This window comes from Sparus aurata, chromosome 4, assembly GCF_900880675.1.
Source record: "Sparus aurata chromosome 4, fSpaAur1.1, whole genome shotgun sequence".
NCBI classification, from domain to species: domain Eukaryota; kingdom Metazoa; phylum Chordata; class Actinopteri; order Spariformes; family Sparidae; genus Sparus; species Sparus aurata.
The window spans coordinates 36,774,994-36,796,136 of NC_044190.1; the positions used below are offsets into that span (position 1 = coordinate 36,774,994).

Genomic DNA, 21,143 nt, shown 5'->3' on the forward strand with positions numbered 1-21,143 from the left:
GCGTGAATTCCCATTTCCTGTCGGGAGCTGCAGTACCGGAGGACCATCGCTAGGGGGCAGTAACATATTTTCTGATACCTTGTGAGCAGCTGAGCACTGCAATGCAAGCGTGATACCGAAAGCTGTCATGTAAACATTGACTTCACCTGCTGTGGATTTATTAGCCAGCAGGTAAGTGTCAACTACTTTTACGCGTATTTTAAAAACGTCTGAATCAACGCGGACAAGTGTAACTACTTCCGTTTTATGTTTACTCGGCGGTTGACAACAAACGATGTAGCTCTGCAGTATACATGCTAACATTAGCCAGCTATGAGTTGTAGCTAGCTGCCAAACTGATGTACAGTAGATACATTAAAGTGAAAATGTTATGTTTACAGCCTCTTTTCTCATCAAGAAGACAAATTAATATCAGAATAAAACGTTTAACTAGCTTTACTGCAATTCGGCGCGATACATGAAGCGACAGCACAATTTAAATCTTTGAATTCAACAGAAAAAGAGGCGATAAACTAAATGGATGATTGACAAAACAGTAATTAAATGGTACACGTGTCTTATTAACTTTTTAAAGTGCAATGGTATAGATAGGCTGACCTTTAACTAGAAAGTGCCTTTGTTATAAAGCAAGACAAGGAAGACAAGATTCACAAAGGATAGCAACACTATTCTGCACCTGTCTTTGACTTCTGACCTCCATGTAGAATAGGTGAAAATCAGGCTTCTCATGTGGTATTAACAGCATATTGATCTGTAATTCCAGCCCAGACCTACAAGGGAAAGTTGATGTTGCTGTCGTCAACATGGCTTCAACCTCCAGCTTTGCTCCACCAAAACTGGCTGACTTCATCCTCACAGAGAGACTGGGCAGTGGCACCTACGCTACGGTCTACAAAGCCTACAGAAAGGTGATATTGTGGTGCAGTCAAGCGGAAACATCAGAGAAGTCTCGAAATGTCTCATATTGTTATTGTAAGTTCAGTCTGGTTTTTGTTCAAACTGAAAGTGAAAGTTGAAGTTCAGTTTATGACTGTGACACTGCAGGGCGACAGCAGAGAGGTGGTGGCGGTGAAGGTGGTCGCGAAAAAGAGTCTAAACAAGGCATCCACAGAAAACCTGCTCACGGAGATTGAAATGCTCAAGACGATCCGTCACCCTCATATAGTCCAGCTAAAAGACTTCCAGGTAAACTTATCTACAGCTTTTGAATTTGTGGTAGTGAATTAAAAAAAAAAAAAAAAGCTTCCTCGGTCTGGCTTTTAATCTTTCCCTGAGTGTCTGAATGCCTCTCTTTCATCAGTGGGATGCTGAGAATATTTATCTGATCCTGGAGTGGTGTTCTGGTGGAGATCTGTCCCGCTTCATCCGCAGCCGCAGGATTTTGCCTGAGCGGGTGGCCCGACGCTTCCTGCAACAGATGGGTCAGTCATTACAAGTTAGTTTTATTGATTTTTTTTTTTTTTCTTTTTCGAGGGAGTTTCAACACTTTTCTTGAGCCAAACAAACATGAACATTGTGTGGAAAAACCTGTAGAACTCACTTTTATGGTAGAAAGACATACACATTTTTCTGTCAACTTAACCTCGTTGTATGCGTGTCTGTGCAAACAGCCTGCGCCCTCCAATTTCTTCACGAGAGAAACATCTCACACCTGGACTTGAAACCCCAGAATATTCTGCTCAGCGGCTCTGTCCTCAAACTAGCAGGTGATCACATGCCCACATCCAGTCAAACAATCAAGCAAATGCGTATGAATTTTGCATGTGGGTGAGACCATATCTGCATTATGCCAGACATCTTCAAATGTCATGTTTCTTTTACTCCGATCTGTTTTCGGACCAAAAAGTTGTGCTTAAACATGAAGCTTTAACGTAAAGTTTTGTAATTTAAGCATGTAAGTTGGTAGTGCTGCACTGGGGTTTCTGACAGTTTAAGGAGGATTATGTCCTCTGGAATCTCTCACAGTGTCGTTGACATTCTCATTTGCTCTCAGATTTTGGTTTCGCCCAGTACATGTCACCATGGGACGAGCAGAGTGCCCTGAGAGGTTCTCCTCTTTACATGGCTCCTGAGATGGTGTGCCGACGCCAGTATGACTCCAGGGTGGATCTCTGGTCGGTGGGAGTCATTCTTTACGGTGAGTACTTTGTGTTCACCTTGTCATCTTTATTGAGTCCACGTGAATTACACACTGCCTCAGACAAATTGCAATGCTGCTTCATTTTGTGCTCAGGTCACCAAAATGAATTTGGAATCTGGTGTAGCTGCATGTTGCTCTGTGTAAAGTGATTCCCTCTTATTTATAATTTCTATAAATAAAACAGCTTATCCGTTGACTGGAACATGGCACAAACAAAACTGGCCCATTAATCATGAGACGACAGCCTGGTTTGCTCCCTCTCTAGTGGTGTAAAGCAATTCATAATGGAAGGAGCTCTTGTCACTGTCAGGCATGTAATTTGCAGATTAATGGCAAAGTGTTTTTCACTAAAGACAAATCTCTCTCGTGTTAGTGAAAAGTTAATTGTAGAGATATTGAAGGCAGATAAACTAAGATCATCCTCAAATACAGTGTAAACATTTGAGGCATGCATACCCTCGATAAACATTAGGTGCAATACTTTTTTATTGTAAATACTCTGCAATCGCTGTGAATAATCCTTTTAAACACTGTTTGTGTGTATGTAGAGGCACTGTTTGGACGAGCACCATTTGCATCGAGGTCTTACGCTGAATTGGAGGAGAAGATCCGGAGTAACCAGCCTATTGAGGTAAGCTCTGAGCAACAAACGAGTTCCTCATTAGTGAACTGCCAGACTGAGACAGTTGGCAGTCCTGCTGAAAAATACGTATGACTCACCGGCTGCTCGCACTGGCGCTCTAAAATAGTGCTTCATTGTGCTACATATTTGTTGTGCGATGAAAGCACATTTTCAGGGTGCTCCCGATTTCAAATACTGTCTTATGACTAAAGCAGCAGTCATTAGCCTTTACTATCAAAAGATAATATTTCCCCGATTCTAAATTCGTCTGTCGAGATTTTTTAAAGGCCTAGATGAGCATTCATTCATATTTTTATTTCACCTATGCAGGCCTAATGAAGTCCTCCCTTTTTTGTGAAAATGTACAAAATAAAAAGTGGCCTACTTTGATAATAAATAAAACATATAGCCGCTGCATAGAGTTAAAAACAGTCAAAGTAAAAAGTAAAAGACAATTTCAATTAAATCTTGACTTGTAATTGTGAGGAAATCTGTCTTCTCTTTCAATAAACCCTCAAGATTCAGCATAAAACAGCTCAGGGTCGTTCAGTTCAGTAACAAAATCACAACTTGATAGAACAGATACAGTTGTGTGTGTGACAAAAATATATATATACATTATTCATTTCCATGTAAAATGCCAAAGCCACAGGGAGCCACTGCATGCAGCTCCAGAGCCGCAGGTAGCTGAACCCCGAGCTCAGAGAAATGGAAACCTGTCACACGAGTTCCTTTTTTAGGAAAATGGCAGAATGCCACTGCAACAAAAGGCATCGCATGATGTGCTATATTTCATTCAGTGATCGTGTCAGTAACCGTAACACTGAAGTACCACAACATGTCAGGGAGTCATAGTTTCTGAAAAAATAAAAGTAGATTAAATCATCAGAATATACCAACACATATCACCTTACCTGGGAATAAGAGAATATAAGAGAAATATTGACTATTAACTTCTTGTTAAATGTTTGTTCCACCCTGCAGTGTGTGTTACTTAGTGTGTCATTGATTATGCCCCTGTAACAGTTTATAAAGAAAACACATTCCTGCTGAATATTTGTTGTTGACTGTATTTGTGATTTTTACCATTAAGCCACTAGATGGCATGCTTCCACACTGCACCTGTATCCACTCACGGAGCTCAAACAGTGGAGAAATAATGACATAATGCTCGTCTCTTTTTCTCAGTTTCTTTTCTAAACTGTAAAGGAACAATCTGGGAATCAATCGGATAAATAAATAACTTTTTCAGATGTTTATAAACAGGCCATAAAGATCAATTCAGTTTTGACCAAACTGGGGATGTCTCCTCTGTAATTCAGTGTTTTTAATGAGCTCCTGTATGTGTAAAAAGATCAGAATAAATATGGTTTTAAATGCTGATTAGATTAGAATTTTGTCTCGAGGGAAAATCTGGTGTAATTAAACAGTTACTGATCCTCGGCACTTAAAAGTAAACGTTGTGTGTCTCTCTCTCTCTCTCTCTCACACACACACACACACACACAAAATGTTAATTACCACACAGTGACAATAAAGGGCAACAGTACTTTTAATGATGGAGGGCTTTCAGAACACTTGAATTCTTGTGTCGGACGCTGGTACCGAGCTCAATGGATTGCATTAGTTTGTGGTCCATTACCCGAGGATTCACATCGAGAGTTTTAAGGTCATCTTTTGATAAAAAGTAGCGATGTGAAACTGGAAGGTCTCTGGCAACAATCTGCCGTCCCTTTCCCTCGGATTGTCCTGTGGATCGAGTGTAACATAATAAGGTCGTGTTTTGTGCATCAGCTCCCTCCCGGGGCCAGGGTATCCAAGGACTGCAGAGACCTTCTGTTGCGGCTGCTGGAGAGAAATCCAGATGTCCGGATCACCTTTGCAGAGTTCTTCACCCACCCTTTTGTGGATTTGGAGCACATGCCGAGCGCAGAGAGCCTAGTGAGAGCGGTGAGAGAAGAAAGGGAAATGTGTGCCTCTCTGTGTGTGTGTGTGTGTGTGTGTGTGTGTCTACCCTCGATGACCATGAATAATGCGTGTGTGATTGACTGAGCTCATGTACACATGTGTTTGGTAGGTTTGCGCCCATGCCTGCCCCACATGTGCCTTCACGCATGACTCTGCACGCATGCATAAGCAATGGAGAGCCGCAGCAGTTTGCATTCACTGATGCCAGTTCCCATTTTCGTCTCCTTTCAGAAAAAGCTGGTCCTGCAGGCCGTTCAGAAGGACCAGGACGGGGAGAGGTCCGCCGCTCTCTCCCTTTACTGCAGTGCCCTTGAGCACTTCGTCCCCGCTATCCACTGTAAGAGCAACAACCACACTCATATCCTGTCTGCCTGTCTGACTGAAGCCCCTCAACAGCGCACCGCCTTTTGTTTCAGCGCGATAAAGCAGGCAAAGTAAACGCACGTAACGTAAAACCAAAACTCCTCTTCTCTCCCTCCTCTGCAGTCGAGACGGACCGACAACGTAAAGAAGCCCTCCGGCTGAAGGTAGGCCTGAAAACACTTTACTTTCTATTTTCAATTTCTTTTTTTTTTTTTTACACTCCAGAGACTTTCACTTGGAATGAATCCTCCTCTATGAATACCATATGGTGAGGATGGAGAGCATATGGCGTAGTTGACATGATTAAGTTGAGTCAATGTAAGAGGACTTCCCACAGGTCAGCCAGTATGTGTCCAGAGCCGAGGAGCTGAAAGCCTTGGTGGCCTCAGACAACAGACTGAGCTTTGAGGAGGCCCGGACCTCCAGGGACGTCCTCCGAGGTAATGAACCCAGCTCGGTGCAGAGGCAGCGCCCGCTGTATGTCAGCGGTAGCCTCGCCTGGTGAGGTGCATGATGGGGAAACTAAAAGTAAAGCAGTGTGTTGTTTTTTAACTTGGTTTTTAATCAAATACATCAAACATTAAATAAGAGGCATCCAGTATTTTCCCCATCTGGTTATTAATCTCGTGAATGCATCCATCTTCTCAAATCTGCAGTTTTAGTCATGGAAAATTGCATGAAACCGCTGCGCAACAGAAAGTAAAGATGTTTTATACTTTCTACTTCTTCTTTAATGATCCACATGAGCCAAATTTAATTTCCTTTTCCCCCCGCTGCCTCAGAGGTCCGCTGCAGGCTCTGGGCCTCTGAAGGATTTTGTATTTTGCTCAAGGACTCTCGCGCTCAATTTCCTCGCACATAAATATTATGAAATCTGAAGTATTTCAAGTCTACAATACTGAAATCTACAGTTGCAGCAGGGAAAGTGATTATCAGAAAATGTTGCAAGTTTTCTCATAGAGTGTATTTTTTTGCATGTTAGACTGTCAAACCGTAGTAAAATAGTGATTTCTGTTTTCTTCCCGCTCAAGAAATGTCTCGAGACCAGCCGCGACTCCTGGCTGCGCTGCACCTGGCCTCCACTGCCATAGCTAAGGTGAGAAGGTGTTTCTGCTGGATGACGCCACGGCTAAAGAGACGGAAACAAAAGCAGGGTGAAAACAGACGCCAAACAACAGAGATACACAAACTAGCAACACACAAATCAAAACCGCATTTTTTTAAGATCACTGAAGAGCCAAAAACATCTATTTCTCTGTGTTGCTGGTCTGATAACGTGTCGGCTACACAGACTTTTATATATTTGTGTGTCTCTGTTGTGTGCGCCCTAAAACAAGTAAAATAAGCAATAATAAATCTACAAATTTTGCTAACGAGAGTAGACCAAGAGTTGTAAGCTAACTCCCACAACACTGTTTAACTCACAAAATCATATGTTTCATCGGGCAGCTTCACCTGTTTTCCTGATGAAGGATTAACACCAAAACATCACAAATAAATGTTTTTTTGCAAGTCAAACAGTGTGCGAGTTTGCTTGCAACTCTTGGAGCACTTTGTCCCTCTCCTACGCTCCTGGCTCGTTGAAATAGATGTGCAAAGAATTCTTCTGTTTTGAAAGCTAACAAGCGAAATAACTGAACTGTGCAAGAACGAGGGTGGCCCGAGTGGCTCTGCAGCCAGATATAAAGAACCAGTTGTTTTGCCTCTTTTTCAATGTTCCGTTACAGGAGGAGAGTGGATTGGACGATCATGAGGCTCTGGATGCGTACCAGCAGTGCCTCGGAGAGCTTCTGTTGGCGCTAGCAGGTAGATAAGCTCTTTTATTTCCAGCCAAATGGCTTTGCTCAATTATCCTGTGTTACCGCTGTTGGCAAGGGAGCCACTGGAGTCCAAGGTTTAAGTGCCTTGCTCAAGGACACCTGGCAGTGGTGGGTGACTGAGGGAGAAATTTAAACCTTATTGTAGTCCCACATCAGAAACCCTCTTATGCATTCGCTTCAGCCTCGAGCAGCTGCGAGTGTTTACAGGACAAGAAAGTGTGTTCTGTTTTCTACGGAATGAGAAAAAGTCATTCGTGAAGGCAGACGGGCATAAAAGGCACACAGAGTGACCGAGAGAGCGGAGACAATGAGCAGGCTGTGAGAGAAATTAATTCAAAGTTGAGGGGACAGCCAGAACCTGAGACGGGTCAAGAAGTGGCTGAACAAAGACAATGATTCTCAAGGGGAAGACTGGAAAAGTGACAAAAATGACTTGGACAGAGAGCAAAGATGTAGAGACACTCAAAGCGAGACGTATCTGGAAACAGAAAAGAGAAGCTCTGAGTGAGATCGATTTAAAAACGACTCCGTGGAAGTCTGAAAGAGATGGAAAACAACTCGGAGAAAGTGATTTAGAAAGAGTTAAAGACGACAGAGACGTGAGTGAAGCAATAGACTTGGAGGGAGACGGGGACACTTAATAAGCGACAGACAGACAAACAGAGGAGCTACAGAAGAGACTCCAGCGACTCCCTCTGCGGCCTGGCGTCCATTAGGCCCCGGCTCATGAGCTCATCTGGAAGATCGGCCTAATGGAAGAGGTGGGATAGAGTGATCCAGATGTGGCTTTGAGCCGCGATCAGACCCGGTGCCAGCACCCTGTGTGTGGTATGAGGGCCCGGGCCATCTGCTTCCCATTCAGACAGCACACTTCGCTTCTTTGTGTTGTTACGCGCTAGAATCAAATAAAAACTATTATCTGCGGAATAAACGCGCGCTCTGATCATCCAGATATTGAAAATTCATCGAGTACAGCAACACAGCTAACAGTACGTCAGGGCTTTTTATACACGTGTCAAGCAGAACTTTGTCTCGTCAGTGGATCGATCATTTCCAATGTGCCGGTCCAGCTAATGCCATCCTAACCAGCGTCTCTCTGTGGTGTCAGGGAGCCACGTTGTGTGGCACAGCAGACACCACCAGAGGGATTGTGGGGAGAAAACATTGGTTCTTTGTTGCACAGCCTCCAAACATGCTTTGCCACCAGAGAGCCCTCCTCCCCCTCCTCCCCCTCCTCCTCCTCCCCCTCCTCCCCCTCCTCCTCTGTCACTCTCGCCTCCAGGACGACTCGCTGTGAAAAACACTGGCCTACATTAGAACCATTTCCACCCAAGCGCCTCCAGTCTACATGCTAGCCTAGTAGTTGACCTCTTCTTGAGCAAACAAGGTGATGAGGTAGTGGACCTTTTTGTTCTGTCCTCATTATTCTCTCCATTTTCTTTTTTTTTCTCTCTCTTTCTCGCGAGCCAGCCGAGCCCCAGGGCCGCAGGAAGGAGCTGCTCCACAGTGAGGTGAGTAGGCGAGGAAGGGCTTCTGGTTGAGTGCTCACGGTAGGAACGACTATCTGTCACCTCCAACTAGCCCTCAGCTGATCACCTAGCACAGTGGCACTCCATCACATGACCCACGAGCCTCTTTCCAGCACTCACATGTGTATGTGTTTTTAGCCGTGAAGGCCAAATAACACAATCCATCACCTATAGTACTGCTACATACACATAAATCACTGTCCACTTTATAATTGGATACTTAAAGGGGCTATGATATACTTTCTTTTCTATCAACAAGAGCTCACATGACCACTTGCACGGGAAAAGAGTGGTTTTATAGCATCTTTCAGCTCACTGGTTTGTTTTTACAGTCACCAACTTTACTGCTTTTGCTTTCACTGCTCTCATTAGCTTCGTTTTCAGCTGAAGCAGGCAGCGCTTTTTTAGCAAAATAGCCAAACAAACCAACTGTACACTACCTGTGTAGCAGCAAATGACAGACAAGCCGCTTCCATACTGGCCAGCAAGCCGCCAATTTGCCTGTCCTTCTTGCAGCTAGGTCCGCAGATTTTAGACAGAAGGCAGTACATTGGGAGTCTGTTTTGGTCCGTCAGTATGACACCTCGGAGGGAACACTTATTTCCGCCTTCATTGCTATGTAAATCCGAGCCGTCGATGTGCCGGTAATTGTGGAGGTGTCGATGACCTGCACTGTTGTGCGACCCACAGCCGGGGAGTTTTCAAACCAGGAAACAGCTGATCACAGCAGTCAGTCCATCACTTCATCCGCAGACGCCAAGATGAGCAACTGGACAGCCGCGGAGATCCAGGAGATGCTAGCGTCTCCTCGGTCTCTGTAGCTGTTTGGTTGTGTCTGCTTGTTGTTGTAGCGGCAAGCTACTAACGGTCGCTACTTTCAAATTAAAAGCCCCCCGCTAAGAACCCAGTTCTAAACTCCAATGGGGTGCAATGTAAAGCTCTTATTTTGAAGACAAATTCGACCTGCTTCACTGTTCACGCCCAACTTCGTGCTTCACGTCACGTCACATGTTTACGCCTACCACAGTGGCGGCCAAGTGGCGGCTTTTTGGAAAAGAAGGAATATCACACCTCCCTTTTAGAAAGCCTTTACTTTGCTGCATATGTGCTGCCTTTTCTATCTAATAGGGGCTACAGACAGAGTAAGCGACTTGTTGGTGAACATAGCGCAGCATTTAGCAGCTACACAGTCAGATATTTTCCTCAGTAGTCGGTAGAAACCAAACAAAACGCACATTTACTCGGGTCAAGTGACTCTGCGGTACTCACAGGTGATTATCGCCTCTGGCTGCGACCGGAACTCTGGCTGACTCTGGTGTTTAAATAAATCAGTTAGTTGGTGTTTAGTTTGAAAGATAAGATGAGATGGAAGTTTGTTAATCCTGAAGGTAACTGATGTGCCAGAGATTGCTGCAGAAACAGCCAGCTGGCTCCCGAGTCCTGGTCGCACACTGGGCCCAGTTTAAGACAGTAGAGAGTATTAAATATTAGTGAAACATATCAAATATAAAGTGTTTGAGGAGGTGAATCCCTGTTTTTCACTTTGATGATGTCGAACAAGACGCGCCGGGACAAAAAGCAAAGGCAAACTCATGAACTGCCAACAGAGAGGGAGTCGATTGCTTGAACACATTTGTGGTTTGGACGTCAAAATGGCTTTTGAGTTCCAATCAATGAATTAAGTAAATGAAAACAATAATAATCAACTTTAATAAAAAACAGCTAAGTCCGTCCACTGACGTTCTCTCGTCTTACTGCACTAATAAGACCTTTTGTAGACTACATACATGCGTTTGGACACCAGCCTGAGCATACTTACATCAACCCGACTTTTTGATGGTCTGCTAAATCCGCTGGCTCTTTCTTCAGCAATCAACGTCCTGAATACTCGAATGCATCGATATTAAAACTTCGACAGACATATGCAAAGGACGTGTGCATGTCTATTATTAACTCTCCAAGATCTTATGTTGTTGTGTATTGTTTAGCCAGAAACCGAGCCAACGACAGACAACAGCATTTCACCAACAAACCCCAGAAAAAAAGGGGGGGAACGGGGTTTGAGAGGGCCTCATGGACCTCCCTATTTGAAGTTTTATGGGTGCTTGTCTTAAGTAAATTCAGATGCGGCTGTAATAATGTAACACAGCATTAGAGAGGCGGGGGCGGGGGATACGATCGAAAGCATGTGTGTATGTGAGAAAGCAAAGAGCTCAACACATGCTGCCATGCCGGGCCTCCATGTGCGTCCATATCTACTGTAGAGCTCTCTTTCAAGAACTGTGATCCGATCCCCCGACCTCTCGCCGGCTTTGATCCATCGGGTGTCGTTCATATCGCGTCACAGCTGCTGAAATACGCGAGGTCGCGCCGACATGTGACCCGTGTTTCACTACCTGTACCTTGAAAACTCTCCAAGTGATCAATAAGTCCCATGAATCATCCTCGCCCGGGCAGATTTCCTCATTTCCTTTATTGTACTTACTGATTAAAGGGGCTGGTGATGAAAGTGCTGTGGCTGCATGAGGTTGGGGTCAGGGCTGAAGCCTGAAAAACCCTGTGGTCAGAATGGGTATTTACTGCAACAGACTGATGTTTTAAAGGGAAATTATGAAGCCATCAGTTTAGGTCACCCATGATTACGACCCTCAGATGTTCCTGCAGCGATTACCCACGAGGCCTCGCCGTGTGCTGGGACCCAGTGGTGATACAACTAGGTATGAGGTGCAGCCAAAAACCTTGACGATCACCAGAGGACCAGAGTACCACAGCAAAGCGCAGCCTCAGGCATTACGATGACAGCAGTTACTGCGAGCACATGCGCGCCATATGAAATGTTTTCATAAAGCAGCCGAGCGAGCGAGAAGCCGAGCCGATCGTTTTTAATCTGATTTTAACGGGGAGTTTACGTCTCCACGCATCTTAAAGTCATTTTGTTTCCTGCTGCAAAAAAAAAAAAAAAAAAAAAGACGCCGCAGTTTACAGTAAACAAGCGCAGCTCAGAAAACACATGTGGTTATTCAAAAGCCCCAAACAGAAAAGGAACATTTGCATCATCTTCTGATTAAACGCCAGAACCTTTGAAAGTGATTTTTAATGATAATGTCTCGCTTGCAACTACTTTTTTTTTTTATGCCATTGTCTTTAGGTGATAAGTTAAGTATTTCATTATCTGGAGATAATAAACCTGTTATGATGAGAGAACAAAAGGTTGTTTCCTCTTATTACTAACAGTGTTTATCATTTGTGGCAACTGATTTAAATTAAAAAAGGCAAATCAAGCAGTCGATATTATCGATTAACACATCAGACTTTATTTCAACACAGCCGGAGATTATGTTGTCTTTTTGTTACGGATAGAATTCACATCAGCCATTGAAGGAGAAGTCGTTTCAGATCTTTATCAGGTCATTATTCAGAAATCGGCCTGTTTAGATAAATGAACCTGATATCATGAGAAACAAGAAGACGTCTCATTGTGAAAATAACAAACAGCTGTTCTTGGTTGTACGTAATATTTATTTACTTCTTTAAAACAGTTTGACCTTTTTAAACTCCCACTAAAAACCCTAATCCCTCTTTTATATTTAACTTTAAAATGTAATGGGGGTCATAATAATCTCCCATCAATTCAAAAACCTTTATTGGCACTTAACTTTCTTACATGTTCTCAGTGACGATGCTTACATGCAGATATAATGATGACCATCTTCATCCATTAGTTTAATGTGCAGCTAATTGGGACTTAAAGCAAAGTGAAGCTGAGGCTGATGGGAATTAGTTTGGGATGTATCCGGTCAAATATGAGCAAATGTTGGCGCTAAACGAAAAGTTAAGGGATCAAAGAAATTAATTTCCTGGACCAAAATGGTGGAGCGAACAAAGACAGTAGAAACAATCAATAATATCGCCAATACTACGCTGTATGAAAGCGTGAGAGAACATTTGTGTTCACACTGAAAATTGTAATAACGTGTTGCAATTTTATCTCTCTCACTAGATTAAGAGTCTCATGAGCAGAGCTGAATACATCAAGAAGAACATCAAGGTGAGCATGAAGTCTTTCTTCCACATCTTCAGTTATATATTTCATAATATATTAGATTTCTAAAAGAGGTTGAGACTTGTGTTTTGACTTAAAGCGAAACTCTCGCCAAAAAGCAACCGAGGCTTTATTTGGGATTGAATATGAGTCAAACCTTCGTGTAAAAGCATAATTACGCTTATTTACGCTATTTTTAGAACAGTAAGAAGGCTCGACACAACATGAAACTTTGCTCGTAGCATCACCAGGGTCTCTACACATGAACACGAGCATTGAGAACATTGTTTGTGTACACAGAGTTTATGAAAAAGAAGGTTTTTGAACTACTCACGTTGGTTGCTGAATCTCCTGCGCGTCGCCGTCATGGCAGACAAAAAGTGTCGATCCCTGAGTGCGACCTGACAGGCGCGCTTGAGGAGCGGTTCACCATTACTCTCCTGCCTGTCAGGTCGCTGTTCATTAACTCTGTGTACACAAACAATGTTCTCAATGCTCGTGTTCATGTGTAGAGACCCTGGTGATACTACCAGCAAAGTTTCAGGTTGTGTCGAGCCTTCTTACTGTTTTAAAAATAGCGATTTTGATGCTAGCGTGTCGTGCCCCTAGCTCTCCCGTTCAAAATTTAAAAAAAAATTAAATCTTAAAAGTGCCTTTTTCGTTGTAATTATGCTTTTACACGAAGGTTTGACTCATATTCAATCACAAATAAAGCCTCAGTTGCTTTTTGGCGAGAGTTTCGCTTTAAATGGTTGGAATGATGTTGTTCAGTGAAGATGCACCTTCTAAACACCTTTTTAGTCCCTATATGTTTGATGTTCATGTTGTGTCGCTTGTTTACTGCTTTACTTACACATTACTTTATTTTTCAGATGCAGGAGACTCAGCGGGACGCGTCTCTGGACCGAGAACCTCTCGCAGACTCTGTCCGAAGCTGTGAGTATCCTCGCTGGTGTTTCCGCAGCCGTGCCTGATGAGTGACTTTATGGGGGTTTGTTACGGGGTTAAGGCGAGAATGGCCGCCTAAAGACGTAATGAAATGTCTTTTCATTAAAGTTTTTTTTTGTTTTTTTCTCCACCAGTAAAATATGAGTCATTCTCTTGCTGCGCTGCTTCGCCCCCCCCCCCCCCCCCCCAGGACTGTCTGGCTCTTTGATTTCATTTCAGTGGAGCCCCGGGCCGCTCTGTCCTCTGCCCTCTTGTAAAGCCGACCTTGTGAAAACTTGGTGCTGGCAAAGAGTCGCCCTGCTAACACACAAATACCAGAAATAACGAGAACGCGCACACACATAGACTTCTTTCCTTTCCCATCCTCGCATGTAACATATAACATTTAACAAACTGGAACTTATCGGTTCGAATACTATACAAGCAAACGTATAATTTATATGGAAAAGAAGACGTTACATTTTAATATATATGAACTTCCCAAGCTTGACTTTCTGGGCTGAGCTCCTGGATGGATGGCGGATACCTAAAGCCGAGACAATATCCTGTCCTCAGCAAGAAATTCCTGGGGAATTATGAATAAAAAAAAAAAAAAACTAAGAGGATGGGGGGGAAGGGCACCAGTGACTCTGGAGGCCGCTCAAGTTACACGGAGAGCGTGGCTTCGTACTCTGCTGCTGTTATTTTAATAAAAACCGCGCCGCAGTCAGCCACACTCGCTGGCACCGATCCAACAGCAACTGTACGAGAGAGGGTCGCAGCTACGCCCAGAGTCTGTCTGCTGACCCGAGGCCACGCCAGAACAAGCAGCAGAGTTTTGCTGAGAAGCATCACGCTGTAAACCACAGACAGTTGTCCCCCGCTAAACTCTAAACCCTTACAGACGCAGATTAACATCAGCTGCATGATTAGTGAGACGGCCTGACAGGTTTGCCTGGGCGCAGCTGAAGTGGACTTCTGGTCGTAAACATTCTGTTTTCTGAGGCTTAAGTTTACAGTGTGATCCGAGTTCGGTGAGCCTTGTGGTCAGATGCTACTTTTCTCTGTTGCTATTGGCAGCGAATGTTGTATATTTAACCTGAAGTATTCATCTGTAGTGTTGTTTCAGGCAACAGCGTATAGTTATAGTGGATAGTTAGATCCAGTTTTAAGCCTCGTGAACCGCTCGCAGGCTCATCAGGGCCACCCCGAACATATCAAGCATGTTTGAAATGTCCGGTAAACATGTTCAGAGATTCCTTTCTTGATAGTTAAATGCGGTGAGTAAACCTCCATGATTGACAAGCTGGATGCTAGTATATACATATTAGAAGGTGTAAAAGGAGCCAACACAACAACTTGTGTATTTATTATACTGATTATATGCAATTTTGAGAATGTTTAGATCAGGAGTTTGCTTTCGTTTGGTACTTTAAAGTGTCCAAAACAAGCGTGTAAACTCTTGAATGTGTGTGATCCCGAAGGCAGCAGCAGACAGGCCGTCTGTGCGGATGACTGATGGCGCGGCGCGGCTTTTATTATTTGAAATGCACTCAGAGATTAGTGTTGCAGTCTCGGAAAAAGTGAAACCTAACACACATCAATCACGTCTTGTTTTCTCAGCGTGCTGTTTGCAGTGAGCTCGGCGGCCACCGTGGGAACTGGCGGCGGAGGGCATCAGACTGCCTGTCAGTGTTCAGGTCCGACACAGAGCCTTCACCTCACCGGGTTTCTGTTCGCGGGCCAAATCAAACCTGCATCACACCTCACTCTAACCAACTCAGAGCGCTGTCCGGGTGGGATATCACAGCTGCCAGCCAAGTGTGGTCAATGTTCTGGTTGTTCCTGGAAGGCTGATGATTTGGCAGCCTGAGAACTTTGTGTTTATTCTTTCTGAGCAAAAAAAAAAGGGAACATCGAAATACTGAACGTAGCTCTCGGATTTTGTTTTTGCACACGGGTGAATGTGAAAGTTGGCTCCCTGCTCCTTTACACTGCCTCAGATCCCTCCTCCTGACACGCCATTCATATGTAAATGCCGGACAGCTTGTATGACAATACCACACTGTCATGGTAAACGAGTTAAACTGAGGCCGCGGTCGCATGTGTTGTAGCAAAAACATTCAACTGTATCTCAACAGAGAACTGTGAAAAACGGCAAATACATGTACATGGCAACTGTGATAAATACATGAAGAAGCAGTTCAGCAAATCAGTTTTGAACTTTAGTATTATATAAGTAAATTATATCGCGGTCTCTGCAAACATGCACGCTCTCCCTCTGCCCCCCCCCCCCTTCCCACTGCCTTTACTGTGGGTCAACCACAGCCTCACCATGCTCTCCCCGCTGATGGAGCCCTCTCCACCACTATGAGGGGAAAACTGGAGAGGTGCGGCCTCTGCCTTATTTACACTAGACTCGCATTTTCTTAGGTTTGGCACTGGCGGTGTATCTGAGGGATACAGTGAGCTGTGGCGCTCAAGCAGAGCCTTCATAACTAGGCCTCTGTGAAACGGGGGGAAAAAGCTTAATAGTCAGTGGCAGGCCGATAATCCTCGCTGTTGTAGGTCCGCACAGGCTGTTTTGATTTCAGACAGGTAAACCGCTTGAATACTCCGAAAGGGAACTTTACGTTGTGAATATACAGTCGATCTGCTGGAGAAAAGACCTGAAACAGGAGATAAAGGACGATAAGCATCATATAAATGTGTACGCTGGCACGATCTCCACACTGCTGAGTTGTTTTATTTCTTATTTGAATGTTTATACAGCTGTGATTTTTATATATTCTATGTATTTATTAAATGAGAAATTCAGTGTAAAATAAAATGGTGATCTCTGACGTCTGTGTCGTCTGGATGTTTGGTCAGCAGCACAACGTAAACGCTCAAATTCAGAACCTTTTTTTTTTTTGAGAGGTTAATGTGGCGCTGTGGGAGCACCGCCGCGGGTCCTCGGCCATCGCCATCATCTGGAAGGCCGCTCTGCAGGAACAGCTGGCTCGCGTCCACAAAGGGGAGGAGAGAGGAAGCGTGCATGGGAAAATAAGGACATTGGATAATTACATGATTCATATAGAAGTCTGAAAAATGTGGATGCTGCGTGTGAAAATTCCCAGAGCTCAAAAGTACACAGAGAAATGATTACAAGTAAATTACCCTTCTTCTTCTGTTGATCGTCTCTTCTGCCGTGCGTGATAGATTCCAGCTCTTTTTATAATAAAAGCAGAGTTTCACTACGACGTCTCGCACTCATTGCAGGTTTTTTCCAGACAGGAGGAAAGTAACCTCAAGTCCTGAAGTGTAAATTAAGTTTCTCAGAAAAAAAGCTGAACCGTTTAAGAAAAGATGGAGGAACACTGGATTAGTGCCACCTGTGAAAACAGTCGTGGTACTGGAGCTTTTCCAAGTCTGAGAAAATAATCGTGATGATGTCATAGACAGGGAAAAATAACACCTTGTTGCGGAAAAGTCTGTAATTGCAAACGAAAAAAAAAAACAGTTCTGTACATGAATTTAGCAGAACTATGGTGCGGACGTTAACGTGTGCGTCGTGTTTACAGTCAGGTAAGAGTTAAATTCAACTGTTCAATTTAAAGGTGAAAACATTCATAAATTATTTTAAATGATCAACAGAATATGAAAAAATAATTTGGAGATGTCGCCGGAACTTAGCATGCTAACCAGCTAGCACTGGTCAGTCCTGGTCTCACATTCCTGTTCCAGTGATGTGAACAACAACACAAGTCTGGACCACAAGATGCACGGCTAACTGAGCTAACTAGCTAATAGCAGCTACAGTTAGCAGTTACTCTTGTGATATGCTAGTCCTCTAAATCGCAGACATTCAGAACAGAGAGTCTGTTTTTGGACAGATGTTGGATGTTAGCCTGGCTACTGCTATCTTTGTCTACTGAAAGATGCATTATGGGAAATGTAGGAAATGGTGTTTTTGACCTAGGAGGTAAAAGTCAGGATCTCTCTGTCTCTGCAGCTTAGATTTCTCATCTTTTCTTTTTCTTTTTAAAATCTTTTTTCTCATGATTCACTCAGCTTTATGGAGGTGCGGTACTAAATCTGTCTGGAGCAGCTCTTTAAAATAATGACTCAAACGACGTTAAAATCATTGGAAAGTCATTAGTGAGCTTGGGAAACTAGCTAGTTCTCTTAAACGCTGTCAAATACAGAGCGCGGCTGTAGTTGCTTCAGGTTTAACAAGTGGTTTTCAGATCCACCCAGGACTCACAGTAATGTTTGCTTTCTGCCCTACCAGCTGGTTAATCACAGTCACCTGGCACGCCAGGTGTAAATCACTCCCAGACTGTATGGTTAGAACAGAGAGCTAGCGTGGCCCCCCGAGTCCTGGAGCAACAGGATGGAGAACCACCGGGTGCTGTGTTTGTGGCTGCGGAGGAGGAGGGGGGGGGGGGGGGCTCTAATTGGCTTACGTAGCCCGTGGTGTTGGCTCGGCTTCATCGCTTTAATCATGACATGAGCGCGTCGCTGCCAGGAAAACTTTGGATGCAATTTTGACCCTTGTGCTCGCTTTGTTGCTTGTTGGCGGGAGTTCTGCCAATTTCTGTTACCCCCTTAAAAAAATCCAGAGAACATCTTTACAGTAATGCAACCCAGAGAGGAACATTGTTAAATGGAAACCTGAACCCGCCACCCTCGTCCTCCAGGACATCCCCCCCCCCTCATCCAGTCTCCTTTCCCTAACCACAACCTACGGCATTGTGGCTTTAATTGGCCTCCATTTCGCTGCAGCTCCAACAACACTCCCGAGCTCCCGCTCTCTCTTCTTGGCTGTGTTGATACTGTTAATGGGACAGGAGTCGAGTCGTATTGGCATCAACGTCACCCGTAAAGAGGGGTCTCTGTGTTGTGGACCTTACGGGACCTGGGTGCCCTTGACTCCAGCGCTCCCCCTCCTCCCCGTACTGAAAACACAGAGCAGGTCGGCCATTCACTGCGGAGCGATGGTTATCATGAATGGAACATTGTACCTACCGAGAGACAAGAGCCTCCTAAATCCCCGGGTCACTCCCACTTTGGAGCAGATGAAGACAGAGTGGGGGTCGGGGGTTTGTTTCAGAGAAATGTTGAATAAAGATAATTTAGAAAATGGGCTCCAGCACAGTGCTGCCTCTGTCTCCCGCTTCCCTGCACACACACACACACACACACACACACTCACACTCAACTCCCCGAGGCCGCTCTGCTCATGTTTGTTTTGATTTTGCTCCCAGATTCGGGGCAGGGGGTTTAGAAGGGGACGGGGTGGTTGTGCTGGAGGACTTAAAAGATGCATGGCAATGGATAAGACAGATCAGAGCAAAGACAGTCCGGCTAAATGAGAGGGAGTCATGCTACAGTGTGACTGCAGGCCACTCTGTGTTTCTGTCTCCCCGTTTTTCTTCTTTTATGACACAACAGACAGTTTGGTGAAGCTCCAGGATTCCTGTGGTTAAGGAAAAATCAGGGGAAGCTGTGCAGAAGTTCTCTCCGGGCTGGGAGGTGGTGAAACGTTCCACCTGTAACTCAGCAAATTTCTCGTAACTCGTCACGCGGAGGTCTGACTTTGTCACGCGAGGCTGGGGACGAATACGGGTCGTGGAAACATCAGTTAGTTTAGTCTTTTTCCCAATTGTGCAAGAAAACGTTCACTTTGTTCTTTTCCTCGTCTTGCCACTGCAGCTTTTTGCACCTTTTGGACGCGACAACAGCGACGTTTGCGGAACAGGTGCACTCACACCTAACGCTAAATGACTCCTTTTACAGTTTGTTAATGACTTGTAAATAACCAAAGTTAAGTGTGGAACAAGCCCCAAATGGTTCCCTGCTCTGCTCTGAAACAAGTCGCTTTACTACAGTTTTGGTCATTAGCAAAGGATTGTGAATACACTGAGGAGTGTATAAACCCGCTCGGTCTGATCAGATGTCGTGCTTTTCATTGACTGTCTCTCTCTGACTTTGTCTTCTAGAAAGTCACGGTGGTCTAATTACAACTGCAGCCTTAAATTGTAAGCAGAATCCTCATTTGTCTTCTTTTTGCTCCGATGAGGATTTATTGCGCAACGACCAGACACTTAACATTCCTCTCCAGGTTTCAGTTACGCTGACCTAATCCCTTAAACATGAGACGCTGAGGCGCAGACACGTACGGTGCTTACCTTGGAGCCTCTCGCCAGACTTGTGAATGACATTTTCAGACTATAAACTCTACTTTTGGCTTGAAGATGCTGAATATAGCACCTCGTTAAAAATCCAACATCTAACGTACACCCAGATCTTCTGGTCTTGTCCCGTCTCGCAGCAATAAAGAGTTCACTTGTCTCTCGCTCCACTCAGGAAACTGACCCAAAGAACTGGATATCAGACATAAATACATACTCAGAAGTCTCATGGTAGCGAATTAGAAGCTAATAAAGAGCCTGAAACACAACCAGCTGGCCCCTATTCGCTTTGTACCTGGAGTGATAGTCCGTCAGTAAATAAAACCAACACTACTTGATCGCTTTGGGCTCCAAGTCCGGGCAGAGTGAGCTAATAGGAGCGCTAGCTGCATGGCTAGGTGAGCTAAAAAAGCTTATATCAGCTACAGTTAGCAGCAGTTAGCGGTTACTCTGGAAACATGCTGCTCTCTATTTGTTTTCAGTGGCCAATTCTGACATAAAACACCTTCGTATGACATTAAATTTGAGATGACAGACAGAAAAGAGAGAAGGGCGTTACCATATTCACACGGCGGCCATTTTCCTCGTCACTCAAGGTGGAGAAGTTAGGATTAAGTAACGCTGCTGTGTTCCTGTTTGCAAGTCGTGTAAATGAAGGTAATCTGACAAATCGTTGTAATTTTACAGCTTTCTGGTTGATCAGCAGCTGAAAGGATGAAGGAGAGTAAAAACCTGGAGGCACATTCGAACGTATTTCAAGGTAAAATGACATATTTGACTCGTCAGCTGATGTTAGCAATCAACAACTTCCTCGCTAACATTAGCAACATCCTGTGTTTCACGTCCAGGTTTAGACAAATGTCTCTAAAGATGTGTGTTTATATTTCTAAATTAATATACGCCTTTCCTTATCGTGGTTGAATGCTAACGTTAGCTGTCAAATGGAAGCTAATCGGTGATCAAACCTGTGGTCTTTCCTTCAGGATTAAACTATTCATTGTCTTTACAGTTGCTAATCAATCAGGACGCAGTGAAACAATAACAATTATGAATATGGTCTATTATATTACCTGATGTTCACTAAGTTATAGGACTGAAGACAAAGTTTAAAGAAGGCAACATATAAATCTAATATTGGGACGTGTTGCTGCACTCAGATTAAACCGGATTCATAATGTAAACATTGAAAAATAAACTCTTAAAATTGGTTATGATGCATTTGTAAATCTAATGAGATTAAATGAAGGGTATGTGCAGGTCGACAACATGTCCTCAGACGACCTATACAGCCTATTTTGGGGTATTTTGGGTTTTTCTGATTATACAGTACTTCTTAAGCACCACTGGAACAAACATATACCTCTTTACATATGTCATTAAACATATTCACGCGGTCACAAGAGTTCCCGAGAACCAAAAGACTTTAAGTTCATTCAGGAAAAAAAGGACCGGAGAGATTTGATTTTCTCTCCAATGACAGGATTTCAAATCACTTTCAAGACACTTTCTTCATCCCATTATTTTGTTTCTGAGGACAAATCACTTCAGTACACAGC

General features: G+C 44.0%; 1 protein-coding gene across 1 annotated transcript; it reads left to right on the top strand.

Annotated features, from left to right (window-relative positions):
- The first annotated feature begins 26 nt into the window (after positions 1–26).
- ulk3 (unc-51 like kinase 3) lies at positions 27–16,254 on the top strand. Its single transcript, XM_030415461.1, has 17 exons — positions 27–171; positions 764–908; positions 1,045–1,185; positions 1,301–1,421; positions 1,611–1,706; positions 1,994–2,137; positions 2,689–2,771; positions 4,557–4,712; positions 4,962–5,067; positions 5,217–5,257; positions 5,431–5,533; positions 6,125–6,189; positions 6,821–6,899; positions 8,384–8,424; positions 12,443–12,490; positions 13,357–13,420; positions 15,035–16,254. Exons 2-17 carry the CDS (start codon positions 804–806, stop codon positions 15,049–15,051), a joined length of 1,410 nt encoding a protein of 469 aa, XP_030271321.1. The 5' UTR covers positions 27–171; positions 764–803; the 3' UTR covers positions 15,052–16,254.
- The last annotated feature ends 4,889 nt before the right edge of the window (positions 16,255–21,143 follow it).

Bases quoted from the DNA above. Each gene is read 5' to 3' on its own strand.
- ulk3 (XM_030415461.1), top strand. From the start codon at position 804: ATGGCTTCAACCTCCAGCTTTGCTCCACCAAAACTGGCTGACTTCATC. The intron at 1,707-1,993 runs GTGATCACATGC...ATTTGCTCTCAG, and splicing joins CTCTGTCCTCAAACTAGCAG to ATTTTGGTTTCGCCCAGTAC. The intron at 8,425-12,442 runs GTGAGTAGGCGA...CTCTCTCACTAG, and splicing joins AGGAGCTGCTCCACAGTGAG to ATTAAGAGTCTCATGAGCAG.